The 13,853-nt window shown below is 39.3% G+C and overlaps 1 protein-coding gene across 3 annotated transcripts in view; it reads left to right on the top strand.

Moving 5' to 3' along the window:
* Window positions 1–13,853, top strand: part of LOC127428369 (keratin, type I cytoskeletal 13-like) — a 41,229-nt gene that overhangs the window by 21,726 nt on the left and 5,650 nt on the right. Inside the window, exons 2-9 of one of the 3 annotated variants that reach the window (XM_051676712.1) lie at window positions 3,156–3,857; window positions 4,324–4,406; window positions 4,544–4,700; window positions 4,823–4,984; window positions 5,137–5,262; window positions 5,804–6,024; window positions 6,151–6,164; window positions 6,266–6,524. In XM_051676712.1, coding sequence (XP_051532672.1) covers window positions 3,156–3,857; window positions 4,324–4,406; window positions 4,544–4,700; window positions 4,823–4,984; window positions 5,137–5,262; window positions 5,804–6,024; window positions 6,151–6,164; window positions 6,266–6,327 — 1,527 coding nt within the window. In that variant the 3' untranslated portion in view covers window positions 6,328–6,524. Of the gene's footprint in view, window positions 1–3,155; window positions 3,858–4,323; window positions 4,407–4,543; window positions 4,701–4,822; window positions 4,985–5,136; window positions 5,263–5,803; window positions 6,025–6,150; window positions 6,165–6,265; window positions 6,525–13,853 lie in introns of those variants that run through there. The other 2 variants (XM_051676710.1, XM_051676711.1) reach the window with 2 other exon arrangements.

Below are 13,853 nucleotides of genomic sequence, written 5' to 3' on the forward strand. Positions count from 1 at the left end.
AAGATTGTAATATTGCACACTTTGGGTTAGAGGTTGTTTTTTGTATTAAACTGAAATCATGCAGTTGAGTTTCAAAGAGTTTTCATGGGTTCTTTTGATTGGGCTAGTCAGCACCCACCTAGCAACAACTCACAGCACCTAGGCAACCAAACAGAACACACTAACTACCATGTAGCAACATGTTAAAAACACTCAAAACACCTTAACAATCACATAACAACATCCTAGTAACCTACCACAACACCTGAGTATTGTCGTGGAATGTTTTGCATGAGCAAGTACAACTGACATTTTTTTTCCCCAGAAAAAATAAAAAAAAGATATAGTCTTCTTCATTTAAATTGTCTTCTTCATATAAATATATAAACAGGTGTTGCAAAAAAGGGGCCACGTCCAATTTAAGACTAGAGTTAAATTACATTTAATTTCTCCACTTGGCTACATATAAACAAAAAAGAAACGTCCCTTTTTCAGGACACTGTATTTTAAAGATAAGTTTGTAAAAATCCAAATAACTTTACAGATCTTCATTGTAAAGGGTTTAAATAGTGTTTTCCATGCTTGTTCAATGAACCATAAACAATTAATGAACATGCACCTGTGGAATGGTCGTTAAGACACTAACAGCTTACAGACGGTAGGCAATTAAGGTCACAGTTATAAAACTTAGGACACTAAAGAGACCTTTCTACTGACTCTGAAAAACACCAAAAGAAAGATGCCCAGGGTTCCTGCTCATCTGCATGAACGTGCCTTAGGCATGCTGCATGGAGGCATGAGGACTGCAGATGTGGCCAGGGCAATAAATTGCAATGTCCGTACTGTGAGATGCCTAAGACAGTGCTACAGGGAGACAGGAAGGACAGCTGATCATCCTCGCAGTGGCAGACCACATATAACAACACCTGCACAGGATCGGTACATCCGAATATCACACCTGTGGAACAGGTACAGGATGGCGGCAACAACAACTGCCCAAGTTACACCAGGAACGCACAATCCCTCCATAAGTACACAGACTGTCCGCAATAGGCTGAGAGAGGCTGGACTGAGGGCTTGTAGGCAGGTCCTTACCAGACATCACCAGAAACAACGTCACCTATGGGCACAAACCCACCTTCGCTGGACCAGACAGGACTGGCAAAAAGTGCTCTTCACTGACGAGTCACGGTTTTGTCTCACCAGGGGTGATGGTCAGACTCACGTTTATTGTCGAAGGAATTAATGTTACACCGAGGCCTGTACTCTGAAGCAGGATAGATTTGGAGGTGGAGGGTCCGTCATGGTCTGGGGCGGTGTGTCACAGCATCATCGGACGGAGCTTGTTGTCATTGCAGGCAATCTCATCGCTGTGCGTTACAGGGAAGACATCCTCCTCCCTCATGTGGTACCCTTCCTGCAGGCTCATCCTGACATGACCCTCCAGCATGACAATGCCACCAGCCATACTGTTCGTTCTGTGTGTGATTTCCTGCAAGACAGGAATTTCAATGTTCTGCCATGGCCAGCGATGTGCCTGGATTTCAATCCCATTGAGCATGTCTGGGACCTGATGGATTGGAGGGTGAGGGCTAGGGCCATCCCCCCCCAGAAATGTCTGGGAACTTGCAAGTGCCTTGGTGGAAGAGTGGGGTAACATGTCACAGCAAGAACTGGCAAATCTGGTACATGAGGAGGAGATGCACTGCAGTACTTAATGCAGCTGGTGGCCACACCAGATACCGACTGTTACTTTTTTCAGGGACAAATTATTCAATTTCTGTTAGTCACATGTCTGTGAAACTTGTTCAGTTTATGTCTTAGTTGTTGAATCTTTTTATGTTCATACAAATATTTACACGTTAAATTGGCTGAAAATAAAAGCAGTTGAAAGTGAGAGGACGTTTATTTTTTGCTGAGTTTATAACTATTTTTGTGTGTGTATTTATATACTTTTTGTGTCTATGATGTTAGTTTGTGCATAATTGTCTGTACTGTTTCATTTTCTCAGATCATCTTACAATAGTCTTGTCACAAGCGGTTCAGTGCAAATGACAAATAAACTTGACTTCTTGGCTCCAAAAAAACTGAGATTGATAGAAAAAGAAAAACATTGAAAGTTGCAATAAGAATTGAACATAATACTAATATCACAGTATGAATCTTTACTAACTTTATAGTCAATAGTGTCTGTTTCTCTTCTATATCCAACTCTTCAACAGAGTTTCTTTTATAAGTGTAGTGCATTTAGAGATCTCAGACAGTCATTCTATAGGAACAAACACACATTTGGACATGATTTTGAAATTCCATTGTTGAGTTTAGGATTCTAAATCAAATCAAAAGCATTAATACAGTCTGATGACAACTATATTCACTTTATATTCACTTACTGCTTGATCAAAACTAAATGCTGAATAATAATAAAAAAAATTAAAAAAAATAAAAATCAGTATCCTCACATTGCTGGCTAAGACTGTTTATTTCATTTCTAACTGACAAAAGGAGAAAAGTTGGCATAAGCACTTGCCCATACACACACACACACACACACACACACACACACACACACACACACACACATGTTGGTGCGGCTATCCTTATGAGGACTCTCCATAGACATTATGATTTTTATACTGTACAAACTATAGATTCTATCCCCTAAACCTACCCCTGAACCTAACCCTCACAAAAAACTGTCTGCATTTTTACATTTTCAAAAACACATCATTTAGTATGTTTTGTAAGTGATTTGAATTATGGGGACACTAGACATGTCCTCATAAACCACAATTATAGCATAATAACCTTGTAAACCTAAAAAATGTCCTCGTAAACCACCCAAACCCGCCCACACACACATACACCTGTATACACTCAGATTGTGATAAAAGTAGCCATAAGACCTTGCAGGAATGCATATAAACACATCCACAGACACCAAAGGCAGAGCTTGTCTTGTCTGTATATGGGTGCAAGTGAGAAATCATTGATTAGGTAAACATGGGGAAAGCTATTTTTTCCTAAATTATATTGCTAAATATTCCAAAGCCTTGTGCTGCACCCATGGCTCCCTTTGAAGCTACGCTATATACAGAGACATTCCATTGCAGTTTCCTCACTAGGGTGTTAACTGAACTCTATTCCTCATATCTCAACACTGGTGGTGGTTGCAGCAGGGTCTGGCAAATGCACACTCACACACCCTTCTTCCACCCTCCCCTCCACAAAGTTCAGGACCCGCCCTCAAACTCCAACTCTATAAGAGGACAGAGCAGGACTCAAAGGCACCATCCTCTTCAGGCAAACTCACAGTTTCCTGTAGCTTCCTCTTTGCTTTTATCTCTTCTCTGCATCCATCGACCATGTCGTCCTCTGTCCGCATATCGTCCTCCCATGGTCCCAAGTCCATGACCTCAAAGTCCATTGTTACTAAGAGTCGCAATGTTCTGATTCCACAAAAAGCCCACAGTGTTTATGGCGGTAGTATCGGAGGAAGCACCCGAATCTCTTCTGCTTCTATGCATTCCAGAATTGGAGGAGCTGGAGGATACGGAGGCTATGGCGGAGGCTACGGTGGAGGCTATGGCGGAGGCTACGGTGGAGGATACGGTGGAGGATATGGTGGAGGATACGGTGGAGGAATGATGGTTGGAGGTAGCTATGGAGGGGATGCTGACTTGGTCCAGCTGAACGAGAAGGCCACCATGCAGAACCTGAATGACCGTTTGGCCTCCTACCTGCAGAAGGTGCGCTCTCTGGAGGCTGCCAATGCCAAGCTTGAGACCATGATCCGGGAGTACTATGAGAAAAAGGGGCCAGCCGCACAGAGGGACTACAGTGCCTACTGGAACACCATCAATGACCTGAAGGAAAAGGTACAGACTGAGAGTTTCAAGTGCAGATAAAGGGGGGAAACTTTTAAATATAGTGCAAAAATTCTGTCTGATGTCTGAGATTTTAATGAAAGTGAAACAGAAAGACTAGAAAATTTTAGTGCGCTGAAATTCCTTTGTATATAGAAGTTGGTGAAAATTCAACTGCGGATAATCACTCAGGTTCTAGCAGTGATCAAATAAAGTAAGTAGAGAGAAAAACTCCATTGAGAATCCTTGCAACTCAATGTGATCTGTTCTCATATTAAAGATAAGTTACGAAATCTGACCCCTTTGGCTTGCAAAACTGTTGCAAAATGGCAATCATAGCATTATTTTTTTAAAATGATGGATTTCCTTCTTTACTTTTCTCAAGGTCTGACTGTGTAGAATACAGTAGATATAGCAATGCTTCTCATTTATGTTCTTAATTGATTTATTAAATTAACATCAATGCTCTACATTACAGATTAAAAATGCCACAATCAACAACGCCAACATCCTCCTGCAGATCGACAACTCTAAACTGGCTGCTGATGACTTCAGAATAAAGTGAGTTCTCTTAAACAATATTGCCTACACACAGTATATTGCTATGTAACTTTAGCTTATTTATACATCGATCATATTGTTCGGGTTTAAACAATGATTGGTGAGTTCATATCCTATCCAAATTCTCCACCAATTAGATATGAGCATGAGCTAGTAATGAGGCAGTCTGTGGAAGCTGACGTTGCCAATCTGCGTCGCTTGCTGGACCAGACGACCCTGACAAAGGCTGACCTGGAGATGCAGATCGAAGGTCTGCAAGATGAACTGGCGTTTATGAAGAAGAACCACCTGGAGGTTTGTAGTAGTTTTCCAGCTGCAGAATAAATTTCTCTATGTGTGATTGATCTTGCAAGTTTGGGCTACAATGTACAATAAGTCAATTGGAGACCTGAAGCTTGAACCTTGTGGGGTTACAGGAATTGGCAGCAATGAGGTCTCAGTTGACAGGCACAGTGAATGTGGAGGTGGATGCTGCTCCTCAGCAAGACCTCAACAAGGTTTTGGAGGAAATTCGTTCTCATTACGAATCCATCATTCATAAACACCGCAGGGATCAGGAATCCTGGTTTAAGGACAGGGTAAGACTTCTTTCTTTTTCACTTCAAAACCTAATTTTACTGATAAACCAGATATTGTAGCTTAAAGTAGTGATATCACAGTAAAACAGTACAGCTTGGATCATTGTTTAATTTATTATTTAAATCATTTTGTGCTTCTTTCTCTCTTTAAGACTGCACAGTTGAACAAAGAGGTGGCCGTCAGCACAGAGACCATACAAACCACCAAGACAGAGGTCTCAGATCTGCGACGCACCTTGCAGAGCTTGGAGATCGAGCTACAGTCTCAGCTCAGCATGGTGAGATTTGGGTGGAATGCAGGAAATGAAGGACAGAGATACTGTAGAAAGAAAGAAGGCAGCAGTGGAGAGGGGGGTTTAGTAATACATTGTCTGAACCAAAGTCAAGCCAAAATATTACGTAAGAGATAAGGGAAGCAGGCAAAGAAAAGGACACGGTCAGGGAGATTAATACAAAACAGGTGGAAAGAAGGGAGAGTGTGAGATACTGTATATCAAGGATGCTTTAATTTATAAAGCTCTCCAGATCCCAGTAGTCGAGGTACACAGGAAAGATGAGAAGAAGCCATTAATATGTGTTGACTGTCTGAAAAATTACATCCTTTGGGAATCTTTTTGTGCTCTTTGGTCGTGTTTTTCTGATACAAGGTATAACCCTTGATAACTAAAAGTAAATCAAAGCAAGTGGACAGTGAACTGAAATCAGAGAACTCATTTGACACAAGTTGGTTTTAAAATGGACAAATACTGTACATTTTACAGGGTGTGGACTAATGCAATGATTCCTTTATCTTTCTGCCTGTTCTAACCATCCACACAGAAATCGTCACTGGAGAAAACATTGGGAGACACAGAGGCTAGATACAGTGCTATGTTAGCAGGCTACCAGAACCACATCAACGCTCTGGAAGCAGAGCTGTGTCAGATGCGGGCTAGCATTGAGCAACAGGGACAAGAGTACCGCATGTTGCTGGATATCAAGAGCCGTCTGGAGAAGGAGATCGCCACCTATAGAGGCCTCCTGGAAAATCAGGACATTAAGTAAGATAATCTTTTCATTTAATTCAGAGTTATTAAACATCAAGATGGGTATATGTTACATGGATCTTAGGCTAATCTTGTGCTGAAATGACTTCACTAATGCATCTTTTCTTCTTTGTCTTCTAGGACTCAAGAAATAGGTAATTAAAATCTCCTTTTTGTATATTGTGGGGGGATGGTCAGTTTTAGATACTCAATTCTGCATATTCTGCATTAATACTCTTTCTCTCTCGCCCTTCAGGTGGATCTACCTCTGTCACCTCTGTCAGCTCTATCAGCTCACAGCAGCGTACATACAACTAATGCAGAGCAGACTGCTTTATGAGACAACACCCAAACACATGCACACATTTGGTTTGAAATGAGTGTTGTAAAATGTAATTCACGGTATTGAGAACAAGGAAACAAATGTTTAAAAAAGAAAACAAAAGTTCACTTACATTTGTGTTGTTATATGTAACAAAAACCTGTTCCTGAAAATAAAGCTGCTGCCAAAAGTACTTTATATGTTTCTCTTTTTGCCTCAGAACTATGGAATAGATTTTAAATAAAGGATTACAGAGTTGAGTGACTGATATCTGTTCCAAAATGCTGCAAAACACATGGGAGTCAGGGACAGTAAAAAAAAAACAAAACACATCTTTAGGCTGTTATGCCTAATCGTATAGGCTACTTCAAAATAACTTTTGTTCAGTGAAAACACTGATTTCATTATCACCAGAAAACAAGAATGAAAGAATCAAAGTGAGACAATGAGAGAGAGAAAGAGAAATAAACTATCTCGTTATCAGTTTTTGCAATCTCTTCTAAAACAGCCTCACAAAAGTGTTTTGTATGTTGCCTCGAAACAGATCCATCAAAAAAGCAGTGAAGGGAAAAAACATGGTTTAGGTTATGACCTCGCTGGCCATTGACTTCCCCTTTATTAGTATAATCTTTTACACTTATAAGGATGATTGTATAAACTGGAAAAAGGGAATTCAGTCTAGAGTGGAGAATGGGATAGCACAATATCAGGAGGAAAAATTCACTCTAGCGACTTTTAAAACATCACTCATGTTATGTATTTTAATTGTCACTCTGATGCTGTATTTCAACCTGTTTGAGGATTCCATTACTTTACCCAATGCTAAACTAAACTAAATGCTAAAATGAATGTTAAAATGAAATGAATAAATATTTTGTGCAAAAATATCTTTATAATAGTATAATGCAACAATAATTATTGTAAATGTACATTTATCTGCCTGTTATGATTTTTTTTATTTTTTATTAAGTGCTTCAATATGGTTGAGAAGTGGTTATGGTTAGGGGTTAGTTAGGGTCTCAAAAATATTTATATAACAGTATAATGTGACTAACCTAATATATTTCTAATATAAATATAAGAAAACATATTGCAGTAAAATGCACACATTCAGAACATTTTATGAGTTCAACTGAACGTCACAAGAGTGATGTATTCATGGTGCAGGATAGCAAAGACTGTTTAGCCCAAAACAGACCATTTATATTAAAATTAAAGAGAGAAACTAGACACCAAATATGGCAGATGTAGAAAAGGAAGTCTTACAGGTAAAAGAGTCAATCACCTTTCAGATACAGACATTGCCTGTCAGTCAACACAAAAACACACAAGTGCATTAGCTTGACCAGCCAGAAAATGCGCGGTTTTTAGCAAATCTGAGCTAAAGAAGCACAATTTATGATACCAGTGTTGTCAAATTTAACTGCTCATTTGAAATAAGTTTTTTGATCGTAATCTTGACCAAACATTTTGGAGGTTTCTGTCTTTCCCCATTCAAGTAGATAGGAGCTGCACTTGAAAGGGACTCTGAGGATAGTCACAAGAGTGATATTTCTGAACTGATAATGATTTATATTTAATAACATACATAAGTAAATGTGATTTGACAACTATTCCATCTATTTTGGCTTTATTTGTCTATGATTAAAGAAATATTCTGGGTTCAATTCAAGTTAAGCTCAATCAACAGCATTTGTGACATAATATTGATTACCACAACAATTAATTTGGACTTGTCCCTCCTTTTCTTTAAAAAAAGCAAAAATCTGGGTTCCAGTGAGGCACTTACAATGGAAGTGAATGGGGGCCGATTTTTGAAGGTTAATATTCTCACTGTTTCAAAAGTATAGCCACAATCAGGGGCGGATTTCGGCATGGGCAACATGGGCAGCTTGCCACACAGACAAGTGAGTGCCCTGAAGTCCACCAGCCATATCACCCCCTTACTGACCTTTTCTGTGTAAACTTATAGCCAATTTTACAACTTCGTTGCCATGACGATGTAATGCCAACAAACCCAAAAATGACTGTAAAAATGTCCATTTAAACGACTTTACAGCTCAAATAGTACTCAAGTTTTAACAGAAGAATTAATCTAAGTGTTTTTATAAAATTATAAGCTTCACATTTCTGCCTTTAAACTAGTGCCCGACTGATATATCGGCCGGCCGATATTATCGGCCGATATTAGCCTTTCACCGATATATCGGTATCGGCGTATATTTTACCGATATAAGTGATGAATTGTGTCTGATGAGTGCTGATTTCATGCTATGTTATTACCTAGTTGGTGAGACACAATGCTGGAAAATAAAATAAATAACGTCCGTCTTTTACGCTCCGTGACAACGAGCTTATAGCTAACTAGCTAATCACGTAGCTAATTTCAGTAACTACAATACATCCAAGGATTTTTTGCGGAAAAAGTTTTAGCGCATCAAAATAAAGCTGATGGTAACGCAAATTATCACTAAGATTTCACAAGTGTCACCATAATATTTTTCCGTTTAACTCTAGCACATAAACTCTATGTAGATACATCAAATGTGGCGAAAAACTGGTTTGGAAACACTTTTTGTCGAGAAAATTGGCATTAAGGCAAAAATGTAGTGTGACATGACAGAATTTGCCCTAATCATTAGCCTGTGTTAATCATGATGACAAGGTATAGGATCCTTGAAAGCCAATTTAATGTATGTGATTATGGATTGATCTTAACGGCATAAAGATCCGATCAGTGCAAACATGACACTTCCATGAGTGCCAACACAAATATCTTGTATCAAGACATGCACATTTGACAAGTGCACGGAGAACAAATAAATGGCCACTGTTTGTGATTAATTTATTTATTAAAGTTGCTTTTACACACCACTGAAAATAATAGACGGCAGTCACGGAATAAGCCCACAGTACAAAAAACATTTCATTTCTGTGCACACAGTGGTTTTAAATTAAAAATATATGCACAATGCTAGGAGAAAAGCTTCAGTGTGCTTTTTTGGAACACTAATATAGCCCAATTATATTAAATTATTGTTTAGCTTACTTTTGAAAAATGCTGACAAAATTCCCTGTATTAAATTAAATAAATTACCAAACGAAAAATGCATTAAATTAAAAAATAAACTACCAAATGAAAAAAATTATATTTTTAGACCTATATATGCCTTTTCTTTACACAAACTTAAATTAGCCCTACCCTGTTCTGCAGACTAATAAAGTCAGCTGAATTACATTTTTCTACACTTAAAGACTATAAACTATCTGAACTATTTGTCCAATGCGGAGTTCACTTTCAGAAAACCAGCTTTTGAACATTTTAAAACTTTTAAATATTTTAAATCTAACCCTCTTTACCTCGGATCGCATTTGCTGAGCTTCTTCAAAAAATGTAAATTGCATTATGACGCTAAAAATTAATTTTAGATGATAAAGTTCAGTTGGTCGTTAAAAGTTGTGGGACAAATATACAGGACATAATGCAACTGTGATGGCAATGCTTTAGATTAGATGATTGTTCAAAATAGCCTATTGAATATCAGGAATGTATCATATGTAAACCCTGATAATACACCGCATACATTTTTCTTTAATAGCTGTGCACACAGTATATACACATCGATGGATCGTCCTTATACTAAGACCAAAAGTTTCCCCACTACTTGGTGCAGGTTGCCAGCTTGAACAGGGCCATGACGATTCGCTTTCGGGTCGAAACCGGTGGCAACCTGCGATAGGAGCAACATCAGGACAAATATTACAGTCCTATCAGAAGGACATCAGCTCCCCTTTTATTTCCAATTCCTCGTCTTCTGATTGCATTTATTTGTGAAATTAAAATGACAGTAAGCTGGTTAATTTCAATGAATCATCTCAATACTCTCCCCATTTTACTAAAATTTCGGAGGGAAAAAATTAGGGATATCTGGGAGGCGAATTAGTGATAAACACACATTTCTGTATGGGAAGGCTTCAGGGCAGATGTTTTTTGCCATATACCAAAACTTATGCGACAAAGTGTTTTTTTAGGCATGACGTCATCACGCACACCATTTTTATCGATAAAAGGCCATTTGAATGGAAACAGGCAGAAGACGGCAAATTTCGCAACAAAAAAATCTTTACGCATTTTCTTTGTCGATAACAAAATAGCACGAAAAGTGGATGGAAACTAGGCTATTGTTGTCAGCTGAGTGGAAGCTAATGTGTAAACATGTATTCACCAAACTGTTTTGTTCAGGATTCACAGTTTGGTACCCCCTTCAAACGAACAATTCCAGTCACTGCATTTACAAAATGGAATATTTAGAAGTCTGGTTTTACACCACTGAAAGTTTCCCCTGAACTTGTATAGCAGAATACGGAGTAACACCGCTGCTTATCTGTTTATCTTGACTCATCAGTATTAATATAGTCAGCATTTGACTGAAACTAAACCATACTGATGTTTATTTAGCTATTTATTTTATTTTTATTTATTCTTTATTTTCTCAGTGTTCATTTCTAGAATTTGTTGACAATGTATAATAATAATGTCAAATATTCTTTGATAAAAAATATTTGTTTAAGAAAGCAGCCTTCTGAGTACCTTTGCGTAGTCATATCAGTGCAAAATCGGTGAACAATCCACATAGAAAAGGTCTGTTTTCATTCCATCTCAAAAATTAAATATATCAACCACCATATCGGTAAACGGTGAATTTTCCCTCTCTAAAATCGATATCGGTATCGGTCTCAAAAATCCTATATCGGTCGGGCTCTACTTTAAACCCTCCTAAAATTGGCCACATTCACTTCCATTGTAAGTGCCTCAATGTAACCTTGATTTTTGATTTTTTTTAAAGAAAAGGAGGGATGAGTCTAAATTCATTTTTGTGTAATTGACATTATGCCACAAATGCTGTCGATTGAGCAGAACTTGTGTTGAATCCGGAATATTCCTTTAAGGAGAGGTTTGTTCTACTACACTCACATTTACAGCATGTCAAGTAATAAAAATTTTTGACAAAGACACAAGAAGTGCTTAATGCAATATTCGTCAAAAATAGTTATTGGAACAGAGAGAAAACCGTGCAAGAGTTAAAACTCTCATATGCCTCTACATAAAAAGGATATAGGTGTAGCAATTTTCTCTGGTTTTGGCTGGTCATTTTGAGACTTGTTAAGATCTTGCTATTTCATTTTGCCAGTGTTGTTGTCAGGAGCAAAGAATCAAAAGTTAAATTGGTTTTATCCTCTGTCTGAACACCCAGCATCTGCAGATCATCTGAGATCTGTCTTATATGTCACTGCACTAACCATTCATATTTTGTGTTTTCACAACTGTTTACAGATGAAAGAAAATAGGGCCTATTACTGTAAGATCTACCCAGTCTTGGGTAAACTACTCAAAATGTAGCTAGCTAAGCTTCTATACAGGTAAAAAAAACTAACTTTTGTTAGTTTAAAAAGAAAAAGAAGCTACACACTACAAGCTACATGGCAAAAGCAGCTTGCTTCATGTAAGCTACCTCAAATTATTTACATATGAAATATATATAAAAATTACAGTTTAATTAAATACTTATTCTAAAACAATAACATTTCCAAAAGAAGTTATTTGTGTTATTCAGAGCCAACTATTTACAGGTGTGATGAGGAGGAGGGCGGGGCCGGCCCTGAATCGGGTTAATCAGCCGAGAGGGGAATAAAGAGGAGCCGGAAGTGCCAGTTCGGGAGAGAGCCGCATGCGGCCACACTGCATGTTTGTTTATGTTGGTATTAAATTTGACATTAAAACTTTATGTTTACTGTTCAGCTGGTTCCCGCCTCCTCCTTGCCCGTCCTTATACTTTTACAGTGGTGCTGAAACCCGTGAAGGAGGAGGGATGCGCTGTCATGGAGTCCCCGCCGCTTCCGTCCGCCAAAGGAGCAGCCGCGGCAATCTTCCTGGGGACGGAGGGGTCGCTGCCGGCCGGCAGAGGGCGGAGGAGCGGTTCCGTCTGCCAAGGGCCAGAGGACTCGCTGCTGTCCACCAGAGGGCGGAGGAGCGTTTAAGGACCGGGCGACAGCGAGTCCGGGAGCCTCTATCTCCCTGTCGCTCCACCCTGCTCTTTCCTTCTCACCTTTCCCTCCCCTCGTCTCTCCCAGGGCTCCAGAAAGCAAGGAAGATCTGCCAGCCGGAAAAGCAGGGAAGGGAGGGGAGGGGAGTGTGTCATGCCGGGTGTTTCCATGACCTGAGTCAGGTGATGGATGAGTGTGACGAGGAGGAGGGCGAGGCCGGGCCGTGAAGACACACAGCCGGCCCTGAATCAGGCTAATCAGCCGGGAGGGGGATAAAGATGAGCCAGAGGAGCCAGTTTGGGAGATGCACGCGGCCATGCTTCATGTTTGTTTATGTTGGTTTTAAGTTAAGTTTGACATTAAAACTTTATGTTTACTGTTCAGCCAGTTCCCGCCTCCTCCTTGCCCGTCCTTATACTGTTACAACAGGTTTCTCAAAAAAAAATGTTACCATGGTACAGTGATATGTTAAAAATACCATGGTCCTGAAATTTTGATTGTTTAGAAAAAATCAATTCCTTACAGAAATAAATGCAAACCCAAAAGTCTGAGTCTCGCTGTATTGCTCAGGCTGCATTGCAGTGTCTATTCACAGGCACGATCCCACTACTGATCGACACGGGGGCTTTGACCTGCTCCGTTTATGACCTGGGCCAATTGACCCCTCCTTAGGCGACCTGGTGGTCCCGGGCTCCCCCAGGAGCACCATATCGATACCGAACTTAGTGCGGACATAGTCCACTGCATGCCCGATCGGCATAGTCCACTGCAGCCCAGAACCCCTGAGCTCAAGCGATCCGCCAGCCTCAGCTTCCCAGTAGCTTGAATAACAGGCGCTCTGAGGATCTGCACCCTCTAGCGTATGAAAACAGAAGATTACATTTAGGTCATTGACAGTGTGCACCTTGTTGTGTTTGATAAGCTGTATAATGTAGTACAAAACGCAACTCATCCACTGGCCGCAGCACAAGAGCAGAGTGGACTGACCATCCGGCACAGCGCTGACTAACCTGCTCTGCTACTATGGTGTTTTGGCAGAAATATTGTATTGCCTACATTTGAAATATATGTCACTTTAATTATAAATATATAAAATATTGTATATTAGGGGAATATGTCATTTTTATGGCAGGTTTTTTTATAGTCTCTATGGAATTTAAAATTATGAAAAACAATATCCATGTCCTTTGATTTTTTTAGAAACCATAATTACGTCTGGTAATAAGGAGCATGGTTTTACCTGTGATCACCATGCTCTTACTAATACCATGGATACTATACAAGAACTATGGTAAATGTTCATAAGAGCATGTACAAAGGAGAATTTAACAAGAGCTTTAAAGCCTGGACCCCCGTGAATTAAGGATGAAGCAATGAGATTTCCTCCGTAAATATGTTCAGTTCAAATTAAATTTAATGGAAAAAGTTCATTCAATCATTAAGATCCTGATGAAAGAGAAATATCAGTTAAGAAGTC

The sequence above is a fragment of the Myxocyprinus asiaticus genome, chromosome 37 (genome assembly GCF_019703515.2).
Source record: "Myxocyprinus asiaticus isolate MX2 ecotype Aquarium Trade chromosome 37, UBuf_Myxa_2, whole genome shotgun sequence".
Classification (NCBI taxonomy): Eukaryota; Metazoa; Chordata; class Actinopteri; order Cypriniformes; family Catostomidae; genus Myxocyprinus; species Myxocyprinus asiaticus.